This window comes from Serinus canaria, chromosome 3 (assembly GCF_022539315.1).
Source record: "Serinus canaria isolate serCan28SL12 chromosome 3, serCan2020, whole genome shotgun sequence".
Taxonomy (NCBI): domain Eukaryota; kingdom Metazoa; phylum Chordata; class Aves; order Passeriformes; family Fringillidae; genus Serinus; species Serinus canaria.
The window spans coordinates 80,635,374-80,658,790 of record NC_066316.1 but is presented as its reverse complement, the minus strand read 5'-3'; the positions used below and the strand labels follow the sequence as shown (position 1 = coordinate 80,658,790).

Below are 23,417 nucleotides of genomic sequence, written 5' to 3'. Positions count from 1 at the left end.
GCTTTTTTGCTAAGATCAGATGTGGTGCAGCGTAGCATTTCTGAATGTATTTAATGCTTCTTGCAGGATTGCATGGGACTGCTACATTAAAATACATTACTCTGATGTATTTGACTATTATCTTAGTTGCAGTTCTAGCAAAAATCTTCCAAAACTCATTCAAACTGATAAAAAAAAAATATAGTGAGGACTGATACTTTTCACTGAAAGACAGTTCTCTAGAAAGCAAATTTTGTTCTCAGTGATTCTTTAGTGAATTTAGTTTTTAGAGTGGTGCTAAAATACTGGGAATAATTAGGTACTAAATAAGAAGAATGCACTAAATACTAAATGGTTATTATTGAATAGAAACGTCCCTGCTCAACATGCAGGTGAGATGTTAAACTACTGCTCGTGTTCCAGATGTGTAATTTAGAGCAATTTGCATAATTTAGATTATTTGGTGATGATACATTGTTTTTTCAGGTACATGTGATCAAAGAGGTGGCAGCAATGGCTCAAGAAAAACTTGGTGTGTCCTGTGAAGTTATTGATCTGAGAACCATCTTACCATGGGATACAGAGACTGTTTGTAAGGTAAGGAAAGGATGCATATTAATTTAAAAACAACCTAGGTTATTTTAAAAAGACCTACATTTTTTGCTTTGTTTTGTATATATTGTTCTGTATTATTTGTCCTGTATCATAAATGCAGAGTACATTCATGTTACATGGCCCAGACATTTGCTTTAGCATTGAAAGAGAATTATGTTTTAGGGCTCAAAATGTCAGAATACATGTTCTTTACTTTCAAGCAGAGGGTATGATTTAATCAGACTTCTGCCTGAAAATTGTTTTCCACAATTTGTGAGTCTTTGTCTTTCTGACATCCCTGCTGTCTTTGGCAAAATCTTTATCTTTTTTTTTTCTTGCTGTTTTACATTAAGATCTTCATCTAGTTGTAGATCTGCAGTAACGTGCCTTAGTGTTGTTTATTTGTATTTTTAGAAATAAATGTTTTGATTTAAGGTATATGAATTCTTGGGTTTGGGAGAAAAAGCAGCATTTGCTCTTCTCAGACTACCTAGTTTGAAATTCCTGGGTACTGGAAAGTCCTTTAGTCCTTTGCTTCTTTGTGGAAGTCTTTGATGTCACTAACAGAACACTTACTGCTTCTGCCAGAGCTGAGAGTTTCCTTAATCTGGCAAATCCACAATCCTGCAGGACCATGGCTAACAACTCCTTGGGTCCTAATTCAAGCTGGGTTCACTTGCTCATTTTATGCTCCTGAACAAATTACTCAGAAGATTGAGAAATGTCTGCAGCTTTCTTAACTCTAGCCTAGTAACTGTGGTGTATGGAGTTAACCACAGGGATGAGGAGAGCCATGGGCTTGGAAAAAGGTGTGTGAATTCCATCAAATACTTTCTCTGCCTGCAGTTTCTAATTTAAGGCAATATGGTGTCGTGTACAGCTGACTCAGATTGTACAGATGTTTGAATAGGGCAGATCAGGCACATACCAGACTCTATATACTTGGAATATCCTAATTGTGTAGGCAACTGGTTTTTCATTCCATGTTTGCTCAGTTAGAGCCTTGCTTCTGGTCAGGTAACATATAAACACATTAAGTATGGTAAAGAGAAAGATGGGTCATTGGTCTGCTACTCTAGGGCAAAGCTTGTATTTCTCCTCAGTTTTATTTATCTGAGGGACTGCCAGTGGGATGGGATGGAATAGATTATGGGAGGAAAGATCCATGTTATGCATTTGCAATTGGCAGCATTCTGCTGTCTGGTTGTGGATGTGTTACAAATTGTGTACTTATATGTGTAGCTATGAGTTGCCTCATATAAATTTGATCTTCTTGGTTGAAGTGTTTTCATTTTTTTGTTTGAAGTGTATTTCTTGCTACTTGGATGTACTTTCTAACTGAAAAAAATGAAGTGTGTTGAGTTATTGTCATCAATATGAAGTGAAATTTTGGCCATAGTAAATCTTTACAATCTCTTCTGGACAAGTAAAATGATTTTTTTTTCTTTTAGTAATTATTTTTTCCTTTTTTGAAGATTTGAGCTGTCTTTCTTTGAAAACAAAGTATCTCTTTGAAAGAGCAGTTAAGTCTATTTTGTTGGGTTGGACTTGCCCTGAAACACCATCAGAAAAAAATGTAGCTGTGCAGAGGGAGTGAAGAGCTTTAGTTGTACAATATTTTACAAATATGTTCTTTAAATTTAGATACTCCGTGAAGATTTTCAGCTCATGTTCTATCCTGAACATCTTTTATGATAACTGTAGCCTAAATAAAAATACCATAGAATGGTTTGGGTCTGAAAGAACTTTAAAGATCATGTAGTTTCAACTCCCCTGACATAGACAGGGACATCTTCTATTAGATCAGGTTGCTCAGAGTCCCATCCAGGCTGGCCTTGAACTTTCAGGGCTGGGGCATCCACAACTTCTCTGGGCAGCTTGTTCAGTGCCTCACTGCCATTGCAAGGAAGGTGTTTTTTTTCTAATATCTAATCTAACACTTCTCTCAGTTTGAAGTTCTTCCCCCTTGTTCTGTCACTACATGCTCTTGTAGAAAGTTTCTCTCCATCTTTATTGTAGGCTCCCTTCAGGTACAGGAAGGCTGCAATTAGTCACCCCAAAACCATCTCTTTTCTGGCTGAACAATCCCAGTTCTTAGTGTTTCCTTGTAGGAGAGGTTCTCTATCTATCTAAAAGATGGAATAGATGGACCTGTTGCTTTAAATCTGTTAATAAGTTTACTATTAAGAATTAGGAGAATAATTTCAAAAAATTATAGTCCCTGTTAGCTAGGCAGTTCAGCTGCTTATTATAATAAATACCAAACAGTAAATGTTTTTAGTTAGCATTGCTGTTATGTTAGTTTGGCTTTATTCTGGCTGGTCTGATGGGAGAAATGTTAAATTCTCATCTTCTTTAGAGCTTGTCTGTTTTGCTCAGCTGAAAAGAATTAGTGGTTTGCATTTGTGCATTAGTTGGTTGCATTATGTAACACTGAAACTTTTTAAATTTAATTTGCATCCTGGACAGTTTTTAAGGTAATTGCTAGTGTAAACAAATGAATGGAACTACAGTTCTCGCTGCTTGCTCTAGTCTCATCCCAAGAGGAATTGCTTGTGGCAGCTGTTGCTTACAACAGTTGACAGTGGCTTACAACATCAGTTTGGTTAATGTGACTTGTTATTCCCATCCTGAGATGCCAGTGTCAAGGTCCAAAAGATCAGTAAAAAAGTTGGCCATTCCAGAGAAAGTCCTCAGCTGTCTGTTGGTCTGTTTATGTTCTCTGTGGGCTCTTAAATGGTAATAGAATTACTTTTACTTCAGTCCAACCAATAGGCAAATTATCAGCTGTTACAGTTCTGACTATTTGCCTCTGACTATTACTTGTGTCAGCACTCATAAACATCAGGCCAGCTTTTTGTTTTTCCTTGTCTCACGTGTGTTTGAAATGCATCTGTTGTCTGTCCTGTTGGATGCAGATGGTGGTGCACATAATATGCTGTAACCTTATTGCTCTTCTGCTGGTGCTGGAATGCATGGGCCATGGCTGACGGGAGTCTGTGTGGTGGTGGAGACCAGAGCTTTGGGTTTTGCTGTAAAAATACATCCCTCAGTTTCACTGCTGGGAGTGGTGTCCTTTGTGATGAGTAAAGGCTGTCATTTTAGTCTTAGCTGGAAATACATGCAACTTTAATTTGACAGCTGTGGTGTAGCCATAAAGAGGGATGGGCTGAAATTGTTATTGCTTTGGAGATGAGCACTAATATGTAAATTTTCACTGCAAATCTGACTGCTTGCTCTGCTTTCTGTAGCTTTTTCGATACAGAAAATTATGTCATCAAAATGCATATTTCCTAGAACTGTTAGAAGTTGTACTTCACAGCTGCCAGCAGAGGCCTCTTCTAGCCAAGTTAAGCGTCTGTTTTGACTTTGCATTGCTCCTATGAGCACGTTTGTGAATAAATATCTCTGAGAGAAACATAAATAAAGGTAAAGAATAAATACAGTGAGCATAAATAAAAATTGTTGCCTAATTTTACTGATTTTTTCTTTGCATTTTTAAGATTTTGAGATTCTTCTTGGTTTTGAAATAGTTTAGCGTTTGTCATCTGCATGAAGAAATGAGTTTGCACCTGCCTGGAGCAGACTACCATGGACTTCTAAAGGATCCCAGCAGTTATAGAACTTTTTTTGGTACAGTTCCTGGAATGGGTCAACATGCAAACAGGGGCTAGATTTTTATTTTGTTGATCCTCAGATGTCTAAGAAGGTGAAATGAAGGTTTACCTGGTTACAGGAGCTCATAGAGCTATTCTAGAGAAAGGATATTTCCAAAACTGCATCGGCAGTCTGTCTTGGCCTCTGGAAATGTCATGGTTTAAAAGTTTGGTCTTTTAAAAAAAAAAGAAGTTAGGGAAATCCTAGTTTTCCTAGAGTAAAGTTAGGATGAGGCAAATTGAACTCTAGTTTTGTAGCTGAGAAATGACACCTGCTGCTGACATAAAGACAAAACTAGTTGGGCTGTTTAAAAAACATATCTAAAATTTTTTAGGATAAAAAGAAAGAATCTGTGTGTTTTATATACATTTCTGTACATTAAAATGCATGCTGATCTGTAATCTTTGTAAGGTCTTTTGCAAGAAAAATGGGGTAGACTGTACAGGTTGTACATGCGCAGGCTCCCAGTACATTGCTTTTGAATGAGACATGAAGCAAAATCAAACAGGTGCTTTTTCCCTGCAGGATTGAAAGTAAACTTAACATCAACATCAACCCAATATCTAGCTTTATAAATCAGCTTAAAAAGTTTTGTTGTTACATGTCAGAAAAGTGACACAAGCTTGTTCAAAGAGTATGTGCTGCCTCAGCTGCTTCCTTAGGAAGTGTAACAGCAAAGGCTGTCCTTAGTTTACTGAGCATCTTGTCTATGTATACATTTTCAAAGCACAATGTCATTGTGGCCAGTGAGAAATTTGTTTGGTCTCTTGTTTACTTTGACACTGATTTCTGACTAAAGCTCTTGTTTTATTCACTAGGACTGGAGTATAAGTGGTACAGTAGTTATAACTCAGAAATGAACTAGCTGTCCATAGCGTTGGGTTTTATTTTTTTTCTTTTAGGGAGAAAATGCTTTCCCTGTGCTTATTTGAACATCAGCATCCTACACCTGTGTGTTTTAGTCATGTATGAGTGGACTGGGATTAGGAGTGATTTTTTCCCATTATACCTTCACCTGTAAACACAAATGTGTGAGATTAACGTGTTTCTCCACATACCGTGCTGATGAAGAAGCCTCTGCCTTAATGCTCTGCTGACTCCTTATCTGTTGCATGTGCATGCAGACATCTGCATTTAGTGCAGCCACAGCAAAGATGTCAGTTCCTAATCCAGACAGATAACACTTTTCCACTGGTTGTTTGATTAGCAGTGTTATTGTTGAAAGACTAAGCTGCCATGAAGGGTGCTGCTCAGAAAACTGAAACATGAGTGATATCTGAAATATCTATAAAATTGGTTATTTATAAGCCATAAAACTGTTTAAAAGCACTTTTTCTCCCTTTCAGAAATGAAGTTTTCAAACAGAACTTTTATTTCCTTCACTATACTTAACAGATTTGCTTGGACACTTTGAATAGATTAGCCTGTGGATTGAATAGATTGGACTTTCCTGTGTATGAACTGCTGGGTGGTGTGGTATTGATTAAAAAGTCCATGGCACACTTCCCAGTGCTTCATTGGTCACATTCAGGGTAAAATTCTGTAGTTGTAGTGGTTTTTATACTGAAAAGTACGTGTTACTGAAAGTAGGAAATCTAGCTCAGGATTAAGTACTCTTAAAGGATTGTGCAAGTTAGTGAAGTTTTTTCACCCTGAATTGAGGCAAGAATGTTAATTTAAATGTTGAACTGATTAGTATCAATCTGCCATTTTAACTGTGTAAGTGAAAATTTGCAAATGCACATTTTTACCCTTTTGAATTATTTAAAAGGCAAGTATTTGCCATGCACAATGATACCTAATTAGTCATCTTAACTGTCTCTGAGGGGTTGCTACCTCAGTGCAAAGAAATGTTGAGAATAGTAATTCAGAATTTGCTTCTTTAGGACCCTATGCTACAGTCAGGCAAAGGCATGTATGTAGTTCTGGGCACTCCGTGTTACTTTGCTCCTCTTCAGGAAAGATTCTGAAGAGCCCCTCATGGAGGTCAGCAAAAATGCTTGTTAGGCTGCAGACACATCTGCTACTCATTGGAAAGAGCAAATCTGAGCAAAAGAAATACAGAGCTCCACAGAGGGAACCAGGGGGTGATAGAGATTGGGCAAACTCCGTGCCTGTTTTCCATCGAGGCTCTTGACAGGAGCCTTTGTTTGCAGCGTGTATCGAAGCCTTATCCATAATGCACAAGTGGTATTTTTGTCAGATATCATCAGTGAATAATTTTCAGTAGTACATCTTTCATGTCCTATACTTAACAGGCAGCATGTCCTAGCAGACCTATAGGTCTACCAGCTTGTTCCATTCCTTTAAGTTGACTTCATCTAGTTGGACTGTGAATAAAAGGAAAATCAAGATCAGCAACCCTGATGTGGGTTTTTTATGCATTAACTACACTCACCAGGCATTGAACTGTACAATTGTAGCACAGGTATCCTGGGATCAGATTTATGTTTCTTGGCTATCTGTTCTTGATCTCTTGCCATTTTACATGTTGCTCCTTGGATTTCTTATTGAATGGATCTTGTACCTATAAAATATGATTAAAGTTGTACTGCTTGCATGATGACAGTTAATTTTGTCACTGTTTCCATAAGGAACTTGTGTCTTTTGGTCTTGGAGTTTCAGGTTGCTAGAGCGTGCTGTGGACTGGTGCTTGGCTTCCAGAAGCAGATCGCTGGAGCCATACTTGGAGGCAGACATTTTAAAGTTATGAGAATATATACAGAACCATTTTAGAAGCTAATTATTCTTATCTTTGTTTATGTTTTAAGAAAGCTTTGAAGCCTTGTTTTTTGTTCCTATACATCTTGTTTTTTAAGGGAAGTACCTCAGTGCCAAGGTGTCTATATATAATTCTGTTTTCTCCTTTCTCCCTCTCAATATAAAAATAGTTTTTAGTCTTTTTGCCTATATATTGACAAGTGGTACTTGAGAAAGAATCTGATTAGAAAAAAACATGGGTAGAGAAAAGGCATTTCTGTGTAGTTTCTCTTAACATATAGTGCTGATGGTACTTTCCATCAGTTCTTCATCAAACCTTTTCCCTTTTGCTCACATTATGTATTATAACCTTCAGATTTAAAGGCACTTATGCAAATAAATGGGTTGTGGTAGATAGTCTATGGTTAGAAACTATTTTATGGCTCCCGTATATGCATTTATTTTTTTCCTTGCAAGTGGTGCTGATTGAATTCTAATGGAAGTTGGGATGAAGTTCCATGATGGTAGTCATATATGAATCATTCTTCCACAGACATAATTATTGCTTCTCTACTGTATTGCCTTTCTTTTAATGTCTGTAGCTATTTACCCTGCCATTATCACTTAGTTGAGCCAGCTGCTCTTTTAGACTACTTTTTTTTTTTAGGATTCACATGCTGTAGATTCTTCCTATTTATGCTTTATTAACCTTTACCCCGTGAGAACGAAGTTTTAAGTATTTCTACAATCATTTTCTACTTCTAAAGATAATTTTGAAATTCATCATGCCAAGATTTAATCTACTTTTTACTGAATTATTGTCTAACAATATGCATTTATTAATAGCACAATGCATTGTATTTAGCCTCTTGTAAGTATTTTTATGTTCACAATGAAGGCAATCTGAAATGCTTGTAATAAAAGCATAGACTACAGAGATTTCCAAAGGTAAATATTGTTGGAATTTTTTTTATAGGAAGTCTGTTTTTCTTTAAGATATATACTCAGATATTTTCCAAAGGTCTTAGAGCTGTACCTGGTACTACTTAGTTTTCATTATGCTGCTACCTTCTCTGATACTACTAATGTGGAACTGGACAAATAATTTCCTATCCCTCTCATCTTTGTTTTGTGTTCAAGACTCTGTACTTAAAGATTGCTTTCATTTTTGTCTGCCACACAGCAGTGTTCAGCACAATCAATTTGTGATTGGGTTTCTTCTAAATAAAATTGGGTTTCTTCTAAATAAACTTAATCTATTCCAGAATAACTTTTTCTGTCAAGCTGTTATGGACTACTCCTAAAATCCCCCAAGTCTCTTGAAATTCTTTTAGGTTGTTTGACTCTGCTTCCTGCAATCTGGTGGGCTGAACTAATGCATGAAATCCTGATTATCTGATTACCTTATTGACGCCTTATGATAGAACAGTTACTGTCTTGTTATACCTATTATAACTTCTTTTTATACAATTTTTGATAGCTCTGAGATATATTTACCGTATTGAAATGTTTGAAATTCTGGTTATATGTTAATGAGTCCTCTACTACTGTTTTTATCATATGGAAGTTGAAGTAAACAGAAAACCTTGCAATTTGCTTACTTTTTCTATGTATGTAATTTGCACTATCCTGAAATTTATGATATTTCACTTCATAATATGTAGAATAGGACAGAATTTGCTTGGGCTCGGTGTGTATTTTACTTTTGCATGTGGATATAGAAAACCTAAAAAACTGATGTTTTGTATTGTCACAAAAATTGTCCTATAATGAGATGCATGTATTTAATTATTGCATGGTTATATAGTGGTTTAATGTGGAAAAAAAACAGGTCTGCATTTTTTTTTTCTGCAGAAACAAATTAGACTAATTTTGTTTTCTTAGTTTTTGCTTGCAAAACATGCTTTTGATATGTGAAGCTGTTACTGTAGAAATTTTTTCACTAGATGTACAGTTTTGAGAATCCTAAACTTTGTATGTTTCAAAGTTCTTGAGGACTTAAACATAAAAGGAAATTATAAAACAAAATAATTAGTTATATTTTTTTGTGGTACTACATTTTAGCAGTGTACTTTAGCAACTTTTCCCCCTAATCTGTTTCTGTTTAATTGCTATATAGAACTAACCCTACAGAACTCAAAAGCTGCCTGTTGTGCAGATAACGCACATCAAATTTCAGTTTACTTAGTCTCTTCTGCGTGAAATTTTGCTCTTGGCTAAATTGCATTTAGATTTTTGGTGTTTGTATGGTGGATACAGCAAGTGATTGATGATGCTGTGACACCATGTGGCTTCATCTCTTGGAAGATGCTCATCTAATTTACCTTTGAGATCTCTGGAGATCTTTGTGTCTGTTCTTTATTGGCATCTGAGCATATTCTGTTTTCTGGGCTGAAAAAGAGCAGAGCTTTGCTGTTACTTAACTTGATTCTTCTAGGCACAAAGGGGAAAAGAAGGAAAAGAAGTATCTGATTACAGAGGTGGTCTTAGTCTCTTCCAGACACAAAGAGCAGGAGGAATAACTGTTGCAACATTTGCTACTGTTCTTGTTGCTCTCTTCTTCAGGTACCCTTTTGGTACACAGAGATGTGTTACAATAGTTTCTAGCCTTTGTACTTGAAGTACAAGCTAGTTAAAATGAGGAGCTGAGTGAAAGGAAGTGCTTTGAGCTGTAGCATGCAAATGTCACTGTTACTTTGAGAAGAATGGAAAAAAATGGGCCTTAGTGGTAGGAAATGCAGAATGGACCAGTGACATCTGAGAAAAAGCAGGAGATTCCATTGGCAGTGCTCGAATGTTGTCATATGCTTGATTCATATCCTACTCTTCTACCCATGACTTAACTAAGAACTACCCATCTGTGTAGTTCTGGAAGTGGTGTGATTTTACTTACTGCATAATGAATCTCACTGCAGTGCTAAATATGCTGGGAAATTGGATATTCTCTGCTTTTTGTGAATATTAGTACAAAATAAATTTCCTGTACTATCTTGACATTGTTCTTCCGTACTTTCCTACTTGTGTGATTGGGTTATTCTGCAAATGCTTTTGCCATTAATCAACCTAGTAGCTTGTGAGCTGGTGTTTTATAGTTATTTTGCCAATTTATTTAATTTAAAATAAGAGATTTTATTATAAAATTAAAAAAAGTCTTTAGGGGGAACTAGTTCAGACTGATTTTTCATTTCATTGATGAGAGAATATGAAGAATAACATATAAGAAAAGCAGTCAGAAATTAAAGTAATAAAGTACTAGAAGGTCTTAATCTGAAGCAATCTAAAATAACTATATTAAATGTAAGAATAATCTTCAATATTTTTTCAAATAGTGTGGTGTGAGGGGAATTGCTCATTCAGTCTACTGAGGAAGCTGTCAGCATAGTGAATGCTTACCATGATATATGTTTAAGATTATGCAATTAATTCATTTTTTCCATTTGATTCATATGTGAGGTATTTATTCACTTGCCTAAGCAGTATTCTGTTTAAACTGTAGTCACATTACTTGGATCAGCAGTGAAGTGTGCTGTAAGTTGGAACTGTGCTTTGGTTTGTGTCTTATAGCTTAAGACTTATAAAAGTTTACAGAGAATGCTAATCAAACTTTCTAGATGAGAAAAAGAGGAAGTGGTAATTTAATACCACTTGGTTACTGGATAATGCTTGTGCTTTAAATGTGCATTCTAATTTCTCTGTCCAGCTGACAACCCCCATATTGCCAGTTTTAATAAGTTCCTTGATCTGCACATGACAAAACTATAAAATCACTCTTTTGGCATGTGGTCAATACATTACCAATAAGTACCAATCTATACTATATTATCACATCTGGCACTTGTGGTGCACTTGACATGCTACCTAGACTTTGAAATTTACAACAGTGCTGTGTTTGGAAGGTTACAGATTTGTTAAGGAAGAAGGACATGCATGGCTTTGCTGCGAAAGAGGAATCAGTTTTGAGTTTAAAGAGCAAGTGGCATCTATTTTTCATTTGTCATTAAACTGGTATGTTACTTTAGCATTAAAGTGAAAAGTTGATTTATTAAAACTTTTTAAAAGTTTTAATGCATTTATTTTAAGAATTTCAATTTTAAAATTAAATTTAGAAGATGTGTGTTTTCTGTCTGCTTTTTCTTACAGGGGAAATGGTGTTGAGGGGAAAAAAATAAATTCGGGTGATTAGGCTCAGCAGTGGGACCTAGTTTTTCACATGTTAATATGGAATGATTTGCAATATGATGGGAAAAAGTGTTACACTTTAACAAGCCCATGGAAACAATTAATTTGTGATTACCAGCTCTGGTGTTTTGCTGACATTAGAAAACTGTCTTGATACTGTCATTTTTTTGGCTAAGAGCTCAGTGATGTTTTAAATAATAGATTGGCTAGGGGAAGATGTGATTTTTAGATCTTAAAACACTGTCAGCAGTTTATGGTAATAGTTTTATTTTCCAGTGAAAGAAAATAAATCTTTCAGAGTAATCTGTCTACATAGTGACTTGTAAATTGTCCTTTCTACTGGACAATCAAAATACATTTGAAGTAGTTAAAGCATATGTTACTGGGTATGTATGTGCCTAGATTTAAAGTTTCATCTTGGTTATCTAGACTTCTAAGTATCATTAGGGTTGATGTATCTGTTGAAATTAAACCTGAAAGATCTTGGCTGTTATATCTAATTGCATAGATGCAATACTGAAGTGTTTCAAAATGTAGAGATTTTTCTAGGGCAATTGCTTGGGGTAATTGAAAAGCTAATATATGGGCCCTTTCTTGTTTCAGAAATGACTTAGTAACACACTGGGATTTGCTTAATAGAAAAGATGTATTTAGCTATTTATTTTTTTCTCTGTGACATCAGTGGTTCTCAAATATTTAATTGTAACTTGTTTTGCTCAAGTCATCAGTGTTAATTTTCTGACCTGTATCACACTAGAATAAAATACCTTTTTCCCCCCCAATATTGGGAAAAAGTAAAAATAAAGGTGTGTAGAAGACTCATGTTCCTCCTCTCTCCCATATTAATTTAGTATTTATTTCATTATCATCTAAAGTAATATCAGAACTGACACAACTGAGCATCTGATGATTCAGCAAAGTACAGAGGAAATTGCTGATGTGATGAAGTTTTGAGCTTTCACCATCTGTGTTCTAAAGAAATAAAATATTTTTTGGCAATACAGAAATGCTGATCTTTAAATAAGTAAGAAACTCTGAGCAATCTAAAATTACGTAATTTAAAGGCTCAATGGCTTCATAAATAAACATAATTAGAAATGTGGAAGTATTGAGGAAGAAATTGGGATTTGCATTACTTAAGTGCCTTATGGATCCTTTAAGATATTTGTGAAATTACTTAATTTCTTTATGCTGTGGTCTTCCCTTTTATGAATTTTGTATTAATCTTTCATTTCTCTAGTGTTGCCTGAGATAAATGTGATTCCCTGATGAATTATTTAGAGCTTCCACTAATTTTTAAAGTTTTAGGTCTTTTGTCTCATTTTATTCAAGTTTCCCTTAGTCCCCTTTTCCAATGTTCTAAATTTAGCATTTTAACTGTTCAACTTTTGCTTAACCAATTCCCCTTGAAGGAAAACAAGTGACAACAAAGACTAAGCAACAGTCTTTCTCTAAAATGATTACATTCCACTCAAGAAAATTTTACCTGAGAAATCTAGAAACTGTGATAAACTTGCTTCTGAAAAGCTTTTTGCAAACAGACCTCTAAAGAATATCAGAGCACACAGAATTTGTTATGGGGCAGTAAGTTGCTGAGCTCCTGTGAGAAGTGGTGTGCAGCAAGTGCTTTTCTGTAAGCAAATGTTGCTCAGAGTAAAAAAAATAAATAGAGAAAACTAGTAAACAACCACATGTTGTTTTCTACCTACAGTGCTGGATAATTGGTCTTCCCTCTGGCCCTTCCCCTAGCAAACCAAGGTTTTTAGAGATCCTTAACAAAACTACAGCTCTGCTAATTACTGCTTTCCAAAAATGAATTGACATTCTGGTTGAATGTAGTTTTGCTCTATTGACAGGCTTGGTTATGCTTCTTTCATTGTCTTGCTCTGAGATGTACAAAGCTCCCTGATATTTCCATAGATCTGTGTTTAATGCCTTCTCTCTCTGACCCTGCATATGTAGAGGGTGTAAATGAGGAGATCTCTACAGGCATTTCAGTGGTTACAGTGATGCAGCATTAATTCTAGCCTGGGAATGAGTGTTATTCAATAGCATTGCATTTGGAAATTAGAGCTTCAATACAGGAAGGTCTCATTTTTGCCTTGTATAGTTCTTACAGCAACTTCATGGTTTTTCTGTCTGTATCTCTTCTGCCATCGAACATAAAAACTGCCTTAGAGATTTGGGAGAAAAATATTTGTGTGACACATAGTTTAAGGCTATGACATTTCAAACTGCTGTCTGAGAGGAAAGACTCAGATATGCAAGGAGTATGAAATAAGCAGATAGCAGGGAACAAAGTCTATTATTTAGCAATAGTCAGAACTCTGCAGTGAATGAATTACAGGCTTTGATTATTTTTTCTGTCATGTATAAAGATGACTGCTGTCTTTTAGTTGATAAACATTTAAAGGGTTCAACATCTTTTAAACTGCTGATCTAAGTGAAAAATGCCTCTGTATCATGTTGAACAGAAGAAGCCAAAAAGTTAATTCTTTTAGGAGTATACACCAAATAGATAAGGAATATTTGCAAACTCTTTTTTCTGATCATTTTCTTATGCTGCTGACTCATTGTAATGCTATGGTGATCAATGATCAATGAAAAAATTTATATCAGGCTGTTTCTCCCAGATTACTTTCACAGTTTTTTCAGCTCACCAGGAGAGGCTATTTAAAAATAAAATGTATTTCTTTGTCTATAGATAGAATTTCTTCTGTCTACATTTGAAAATTACTATAATTAGTGATTCTTGGGCTAGCATGTTTAAAGGTTTGATGTAGTGATTAAATGAAGCTCAGTTGTGTGACAAGAAATACCTGTATCAAATAAGAGGCTTGATTTGTTGTTTGTCACTAAAGAGACTTCCATTGAGGTCAGTGGCAAATGCATCTATTTTGTGACAGTTTTTGTGTGTGCTAATGTTTCACTGTCCTGTGCTAACCCATCAAATGTCATTGGCTTACTGTTGCTCTCAGTAGCCGAACGACCATTAAACTTTATAGAAATGAATAATTGGGGGATGACTTTGGTTGAATACAAGTAGCACTAAGCAGCATATGATTCATCTCAGTAATGTTTTTGAGCATTAGAAGTTCTTATTTTATAATAATCTAGTATAATCTAATCTTTTTATTAAATTTAGCTTGGATATGAAAGACATATGGAACATGCTGGAAGATTATAATAGTGGCATTTGCCAGAAAATAGAATCATAGTTTCTAAAATTCAAGTCTATCTATTAAAGAAAAGATTATTAACTTCTTTTTAATATGATACAGACTTTTTATTACATACAATTGGTCCAGAAAACAGGAATAATAGAAAACCTTCAAATTTATATAGACTTGAGTCATCATGTGATCTTATTCAATTGTTATAGAGAAGTATTGTTTTACCTTTATCCCAAGCACTGCAGCTGTAGTCTTCTGGGAAAAAGAAGTTATATCCAAATTAGTGGCTTGAGTGACAGGCCTCAAAGAGGTCAAAATAATTGTTATAAAAGCAACAGAGTTATTGCTTAAATAGAAAACAGCTATTGTTTCATGGTATTTTCATGGAAATTTAAATGAAGAAATTATGGGGAAATTACTGAGTTTCTAAGTCATCAACTCTGTGTTGATGATTTAGAAATTCTAATGGCATTTTAGGACTGTTCCATGAAATGGAAACATGAAAAAAAAACCCTAAAGAACTCTCAGATATGTGTTCCATGGGTTTTGCATTTGGCCTTACTGTATTTTCCCTTCCCTGCAATGCTGTGAAGACCCAGAATTTAATTTATTTCTTTACTTTGGATAACAACATTATAATAAAGAATGATAAAGAATTACTACATAAGGAGTGAGGCCTTTTTTCCTATGAATTTATGTCCCATATTTCCTGCCTTTCCGTGTCCTCCATTTGCCTCCATTAAGATGCTCAGCTCCTTTCTAAAATGGATGGTTAGACAAAAAGCGACAGGGACAAATTTATTGGTGCTTACCAGTAAAGATCTGTGGGAGAGATAGTGTTAAGTGCAGCTTGGCTTTCATGAGGTTATGAAGTTAGTGGGAGTACTAATCCTCCTCATACAGACTGATTTTTACCAAGCTTTCAGGAACTTAATATTTTGAAGACTTGCATTTGGCTGCAAAATATCTATCAGGATACTGACATATGGACAGAAAAATGAGCTCAGGTTATGGGACCCTCATTTTCTTGGCTGACAGGCTGAAAATGAATATGTCTTGAAAATGACTATTCCTTCTTCTGTAACTTGAAGTAGGTCAGATAGGGAGAGAGTGTAACTGATAGGAAAAAAATGGAGATTGTAGAAGAAATGACATGAGGATTGCAGAGATAGTTTGACTGAAGAGAGTACAAAAGATAGAAGAGAGAACAGGACAAAATATGATGCTGAAAGAATGAAAGGAGGAGGTGAATTGGTTGTTGCTTTAGAAAAATAAATGGGAAGTAATACAGAAAAAATAAATTAAGAAAAACATAAACAAGGGATACATTAATTTTTAAAGCATAGGTTTGCAAGATACTTGGCATAAAATTGGGTAACAACCTGTTATTCAGATAGTTATATCTATCACTTCACCTGCTAATGCTTGCTTTTGAAAGGGGCAGAGGTGGCTCAGCTCTCATTTTCAGACCTCTACTTGACCATCCTGGTCTGCTTCATATTTTTATTTAATTATTTGGTGATTATTTTGCTCAGATCTTTCCCTTATATTGTCTTGTGCTTTCCCATATAGCCCATGTTAGTTATTCAGATATTAAGTCCAATAAAGCATTAGTGGGTTCAACATCTACAGTGAAATGAATTCAGGTGATGAACTTTATGAATTTGTGCTATCAGAATTGAAAGTAATTTAGGAAATAAGAATGAAGCAGGTGCTGGATGCAGAGATGCTGAAGTTCCTGTTTATTTGGGAGGTTTGGTGAAGCAAAGTCTCACTGCAGTCCTGGTCATGCTACAATTCCAGTATAAGCCAGAGTGAAAAATGAGGGGTGTGCCACAGTGGTATTGCCAGTACTTTTTTCAGTTCCTTTATCCATACTTTTCAGAATCCAGATATTTTCTTTCCAGAACTTGGCATCTCTCTTGCTCTATGGCCTTTATTGCCCTTGCTGTTCTTCATCGACATTTCTGCGCTTTTCATTTTCCAGAATTCATGTTTTTCTTCTGTCTGTTCTGCCTTCAAGTTCTTATATTCTTACAGTCTTCCTCTTCATCTACAAATTTAAGATATATCACTTTTATTTTAATCTTTCTCTTTGGATAAAAGCAGTTTTTTTTACTGGGAAACTCTAACTATTGTTTGTCCTGCGTGGTTATTTGAATTCTGTTAAGAGCTACTGACCAATTCAGTGGGGGAAAATGAAAGTATCATTGTCTTCAGCAATGAAATTTCAGGCTGTTTTACTTATTATATTGGTGACCTGATGCTATTTTTCTCTTTTCTTTTAAGAACATTTTTTGGCTTCTGTCAAGTTCTCCAAACCTATAGTTAGCTTCAGTAAAATTATTCTGAGGAGACAGACTTGTTATGTGGGTCATGTCTGGCAGGATGGTGTTTTGCTTCTGGATGAGTACTGCCAAAATTTGTTCCAAGACAGTGTTTTTGTGTGTGTGTTGGGGTGTGAGTATGGCAGTGAATTAGCTGGCCCATTCTTAGATCCTTCAGAATAGCTGGGGAAGTTCTCTCTCTTGTGTTCTTCACAGAAAGTATAGTACAATATTTGGATTAATAGAGGATTTATGGATCTTGCAAATCACTGGATTGTCCATGGGGGGCCTTTAAGAATTGCCCAGGATCCCATCTGTTTTTCAAGAATAAAAGAATAGCTGAGGCACTGGCCATCCTCTTGTTTTTAACAGGCTTCACTGTCTGTCTTTTTGATGGACTCTACATGAGAAGCAGAGTGACTGGAAGAGCAAGGGTACTGAACAGAGAGAATGGTGGTGGTTGTGAAGAAGGGAGATAAATAAAGCTAACTAGAGGCTCTTAGTATTTCAGGGGTTTAGGTCCCTTCATAGTCCTGGGGTAGAGCCCTCTAAGATTTTGGGACTTTCATCATATGGAATGTGGGTGTTTTCCCTGCCTTTTCGGCTGTAGAAGACTGCAGTCTTTCCTTAAGGGTTATCTTGGAGGAACCTCAAAAACAATCAGATTTAAAAGCTTGGCTTTTTTCTTTTTTTTTTGGTAAATATTATAGTGAAAAAAATATGTACTATGTCAGCTTGATTATTCCAGGAATTTGAGGGACAGATAAAATTTTCAAAACCTGAGAATATTAATAAACAATATGCATGTAATTTCTGAAAGGCAAGAGGAGGGCTAGCTAATCTCAAATTTTAATTTATTAATAGACTTACAACATTTAAGGCCTAAAATAAGTGCTAGATTTGAACATGAATATAGAAAAACTGAAGAAGCAAGTTAATTTATGAAGGCACTAATTAGTATGTTTAAAAATTAATTAAAACTCAGAAAAGGACTTTTCTCAATGAAATGTCAGCTGAATGTGGTGATGCCTCACAGATTTGAAGGGTGTCTTTTAATGTGTCCATGTAGATTTTTGGGATGAAAAGGGTCTCTTTAGTGTAAAGGATCTCTTTGGTGCGGTATTGTTCATCTGTATTTCCTGAGACTTTCTAATTTTGCTCCCATAAACAGGGAATTAAAAGGTGTAGAGGGTGAGGGAGGGACAGGTCTATCCATGTGTTTTATTCACACTGGTGAAGGTTGGAAGCTGCTGCAGTAGTTCCTGTTTTCTGAAACCTTTGCTATTAAATATGTTTTAGGCTATACACAAAGAAGGATTATTTGAATAGAAGTATTCAATTGCGGTCAAGTAGGCAAATGTAGTTCAAAGTACTGAGGAGTCATGAGTTGCCAGTCCTCTGGATTCGTTAATATTTTCCTTGAGTTTAGTTGCCATTATGCTTCAAATGTCCATTTAAGGAGTCTGCTCACAGTTATTGCTAGAACACAATGACTGGGAAATCTAGAGGCAGTTGGTTAAAAGAAGTTTTTTTTAACATTCATGCTACTTATTTCAGTAGTGTTAGCAGATTGTATGTGGAGTCCTCAGAAGTAAACATACTCTTGCAGCAAATGTATATTAAAATTATTAATTGTCGCTATTAAGGAGAGCTTCCAGTGCCAGAAAGTAAATGAGATGTGAAGAGGTGGAAGAAAGTAATGCAATAAAATCAGTGTAGTGTATCTAAAGTTATGAGAATGAGCCAGATGGGTTTTATTTTTAAATTTACTTTTGAATTCTGAATCAGTTTACATCCCTAACCAATTCCTAGTTTATATGTAGCAATTTGTCTTACAGATATCAAAAAGCCATGCTATGGAATTCCAGAAGTACTTTTCCTTTGCCCATCTCTTAATGAAGTTGATTAATGTGTTCTTAAATGCTTTTAAGTTAAGCAGGAGTGTCCATCTGCAGAGAACATCAATTTTCTTCATTGTTCCCACAATCCATGACCATTATTATCACCTGCTTTTTTCTCAGCAATTATCTGTTTTAGGGTATGTAGAATGATGTTATAAAAGAATTACAAGAGGGTTTGTAACAGTGTTGTATTACAAGAGTAAGTTTACTAAAAGGCATTGGAGAGTGAGTCGCTACTTGATAGAATATTAGTCCTTTTAGTGTACTTTAGCCCTCTTCTATTAAAAATTATATCAAGCAGCCCAAACTGTATTGAGATGCACCCTGCTGTGTGTCATACCTCATTTCTCTTTTAACAGTCTCAGCTATTTAAATTGCAAGTTGTTTGGAGAGGAATTTTCTGCTACTCTGCATATGCTGCTCTACACACAGGGGATCTGTCTTTGGTTCTTGGCTTTGCAGGAACCTTATAAATTTCTATGTTGATCATCTCAGTCATATGCTGACAATGTTATGTAGGATATAAAAGCCATAACTGTTTTATTATTGTGTCTTCATTGTTTCTTAAGATGTTCTACTTAGCCCTGTAACAACCCCATTTGGTTTTGACTGCAATTTAAAAAATGTTCCATGTTACTTTGCATTATTCCTGTGCTTCTTTTCATTTTTATTTCTCTCTGCACCACCATCTTTACGCTACAGCATTGTTCTTGCTGCTATGCAGGAAGAATCCACATTAGTATTTCAGAATTATTTTTGGCATTTATAGTGTAAAATGATACATACTGGAATATTAAAATCCTGGTATGTTGAGTCAGTAAATTTTATGGTTGTGTTAACATTTCTCTGCAAGATGTTTCATATGTGCTTCCCTGCTGTGGTCACATTAGTTCTTTATGAACTGTTTCTGCCATACATACAATTGGGGAAAAAAGTCAGTCCTGATGTGGATTTCAGTATGCAACATCAGCATAACAACAGAAATTCTGCCTCTGGGCACCACTGCAAAGAGCCTGGCTCAGTCTTGTTTGCACCCTCCCTTTGGGTATGTAGATACACCGATGAGGTCCCCTCATCCCAGTCCCCTCATCCAATCCCTTGATTATCTTTGTGGCCCTCTGTTGGACTCTCCAGTATGTCCATGCCTTTCTTACTGAGGAGCTCAGAACTGGATGCAAGATTCCAGCTGTGGCCTCACTAATGCTGAGCAGAGGGGCAGCATCACATCCGTTGTATGGCTGCCAGCACTCCTCCAAATGCAGCCCAGGATACCATTTGCCTTCTTTGCTGCAGGGGCATATTTTTGGCTCATGGTCAATGTGGTGTCCATCAGGACATCCATCTCCCTTTCTTGCCAGGTTGCTTTCCAGCTGTGCTGCCTCCACTGAGCACAGGTACCTGGAGTTGTTCCTACCCAGGGGCAGGACTTGGTGCTTCCTTTTTTTGAACTACACGAGATTCCCGTCAGCCTGTCCAGGTTTTTCCAGATGGCAGCACAGCTCCTTTGGCCCATCAGCTGCTCCTCACAGTTTGGTGTCATCTGCAACTCTACTAAGGGTATACAGTCTACCCCATTATGCTGATGCAACTGTAGATTTGCCCAAGGAGAAAGCAGTAATATTTTCTAAATAATGATGTAGAATGCAGATCTGAAGATGTTTGAGATTGCTGGAGTGCTCCCAGCTGTGGGTCATCTTACTGACAGCACTGAGACTGCTCACAGGTGCATGTCTTCTGCTTCCTTGAGTGCTTGGTTACATTTTGTGATCAAATTTAAGATAATATTATGAAATTCACAAAAGAGTAATTGCTTAATGCTTTTAAGCTGTTTTTGATAAAATTAGTGTTCTTCACTCAAACTGAAAGTTTCACATGGTTTCTGAATGTGTTAATGAGATGAGGAAAAGTAAGCATGGCCTTGCTAAGGCTAAATCTGTGATGAATGTCTGGATCTGTGGATAAGGGATGAGCAGTGAATGACACCTTGACTGGAAGAAAGCTTTTGATACTCTCAGAACATTCCTGTATTCAATAAACAGCTCTGGTCCAGTGGGCAACTGGGTAGGTAAAATACTGTTTGTGTGCTTGCATAGTCATGGTTAGTGGTTAGAGCACAGTATTCTATCTGGAAGCCTGTGACAAGCAAGGACTGCAGAGATCTGTATTAGGGCCTGTCTCTCTCTCTTCCTTCATCCATACTACTGTTTGCATTGTCTCCTGCTTCTGCCTTTGCACTGTTGAAAATATAGCCCAGCTTCTCTCTGTGCTTCACATTGCTTGCTTGTTGCTTCCCCTTCCTTTGAGCTCTCATTAGGATTTTCTTCCAGCTATATATTTCTAATACTAAGGCTTAGGTAAAAAAAGCAGCCAGGTAGAAGCACAATTGGATTGATTGCTGAGGAGAGAACAGATTTAAAGGGGCTATGTAAAATAACCTTAAGTTTCTTTTTTTGAGCTTTGCTCCTTAATAGAAGTCAATATTTGAATGCATAGTGTGCATTTTTAAGGAGCTGAATAGACAGCATGGCAGCTGTCTACAACATACTACATTTGAGTACATGGTTTGATAATTTATTTGATGAAGCATTAATCATTTGGTTTCAAGTAGACATCTTACTGGGCAGCGAATACATTTCTAAGACTTCTCCTAGTTTTCCTACATTTTTATCCATTGCAATGATACTTACAGTTGTAATGCATCATACTTTAGGTCTTTGTTGATTTTCTCTAATATCTGGTCTTTTATTGTGATTTGAAATAATTGGAAAGGAGGTGAGACTAAAAAATTGTGGGGTTTTGTGTGGTGTTTTTTTTTGTTTCCTTGTTTTTTTGGGGGAGAAAGTGTTGTAGGTTTTGTTTGTTTTCATCTTTTACTCCACAGAAAGCAGGTAAAGGTATAGGGACAGTGTCAGAGGGGGGTTGTGTAGCAGGACAGCCTCTCTTACCACTCTTGGTATGTGAAGGTCACACATTTTCTTCAACGTTAGTGGACGACTGTTCTCAGTTCTTTCCCTTGTCACAGTTACCTGTTAGTGTTGTCTTCTTCTTTGTTTTGCTTCTCCTTGATAGAAACCAGAATCAGTGTCTTCATCTTTGGCTCTTTGCAGTCTGGGAACCATAAAGGATCTGCTTGTCATCATTCTTGACGTGTAAATTAGTTATCACAGATCCTTTTGCTTTGGGGAAACTCATTCTGTGCTTCCAAAGTTGGCAGTAGGTTTGAGCCTGTCCCAGCAGCTTTGGCCGTGCCATCGGCAGTCAATGAATTCCAGACTTGTAGGTCAGAAAGCACAGACCTTGGTTGCATCAGCTGAAAAAGATGACAGGAGTGGATTAGAAGCCTCAGTTTTGGTTAAGTAATAACAGGAAGACTTTGTGCTCTGCTAATGCAGGTCAGTTCAAATTTGCAACTGTTTAGCTGTTTGTTTCAAGCTAGAAAGGTGATGTGCTTGTTTTCCATTCTCTGCTGTTAATCAGCATACTAGTTAATTACAGAATTGCCTACTTTTTTTCATTTTATTGTTTGAGAAGTTTTGGTTAAAGATTTCTTTGTCCAATGGCCTTCCTAAGTGATATAATAAAAATGACTTATTTTTCTTTCCAGGTAGATTTTTCTTTGATCTTCATAGATTGTTGCCAGTGTTAGGCCAGGATTCTCTTCTATTCAATTGCAGTACTGTGATAATGTTTGTTATACTTAAGAGAATCTTTAACAGAAGGAGGGTAAGGCTGACTGCCTTGTTACCAGTAGTTGAGAAGGTAACAACCTTCTCATTCTTGCTTTGGGCTGTTGGACTGAAAAAATAATGGTTTTCATGTTATTTTTTTATCTGGGAATTGTCTTGGTTTTATTGAAAAATGACTCAATGAGTTTCAGTCAACTTTTGGAAGTGTAGAGTAGACACTGTGATAGAGTACATCTCTCATTTTCCTTCTCTGGAAATCTAGTTCTGTTGCAACCCACAGCAAATGATGTTATTTTGTTTTCCTGTTTCATTTTTTCTTCAATGTTAAGAATTATTTGTTGTTGGTTGTACCTTTAAAGAGGCCATACTTTTCCTAGTTTTCCTGCTTCTTTGAGAAGGTAGTCTTGGGCTATAGTTTGCAAACTCTAGAACATGATTGTTAGGAAGCTGCAGGGTTTTCTTGTGTCCAGGCTACTAGGACACAAACTGTTCCACTTCCTTTCTATTCCTTCTCTTAGGACCCTAGGGGGGAAACAAATGGTGCTTGAGGATCTGTTTGTTTTTCCAGAGATCCCAAAAATCCAGTGGGATTCATCTTCTGGGATGTCTGGAAATAGGGGATGGAATAACTGCATTTTCTAGACTGTCAGTGTATCGTATGTGCAAACAATTCATTGTAGCTGGGATGTGTCATCCTGTGGATCTGTATGTGCTAAGTGAATGTAATCCTCAGTGATTTATCTGGCAGATTATGTTACATATTTCTCTGTGGGAAGTGCTGAATAGAAATCTGGGATCCTATTTCTATCCCTGTGCTTGTGTTGTTCAGTACCAAGAATGCTGCTATGCAATTTGTTATTGAAATGTTAAAGGGAAGGTAGAACTAATGAGTTGGGGAGAGTAGCCTCCCTCATATTTTACATTTTCCAAGCACAAATTCATTAAAGCTGGTCTAAAAATGAAAAAGGAAAATGTTTTTCAAGACATTTTTTGAAACTTTACCAAGTAATTTTTTAAAGCTTCCATATTCTGATTTGTTTTCAGCAAAAGTACATATCAATTAGTGTTCATTTTTATACAGTTTTATAATTGCTTCATACATGCTCAGTAGAAAATGGAATACAATAAAAATATAATTTCAGTACTCTTGCCAGCTTTTTAAAAAGTATTGTGTCAAGCTAGTTTTTTGATTATGCAGGAAATTTTTATAGTCTCTAAAGA

The 23,417-nt window shown here is 36.2% G+C and overlaps 1 protein-coding gene across 2 annotated transcripts in view; it reads left to right on the top strand.

Annotated features, from left to right (window-relative positions):
* Positions 1 to 23,417, top strand: part of BCKDHB (branched chain keto acid dehydrogenase E1 subunit beta) — a 408,476-nt gene that overhangs the window by 34,639 nt on the left and 350,420 nt on the right. For both annotated transcript variants that reach the window (XM_050971937.1, XM_030236301.2), the window contains exon 8: positions 466 to 576. In XM_050971937.1, the coding sequence (XP_050827894.1) occupies positions 466 to 576 (111 nt within the window). The remainder of the gene's footprint in view (positions 1 to 465; positions 577 to 23,417) is intronic.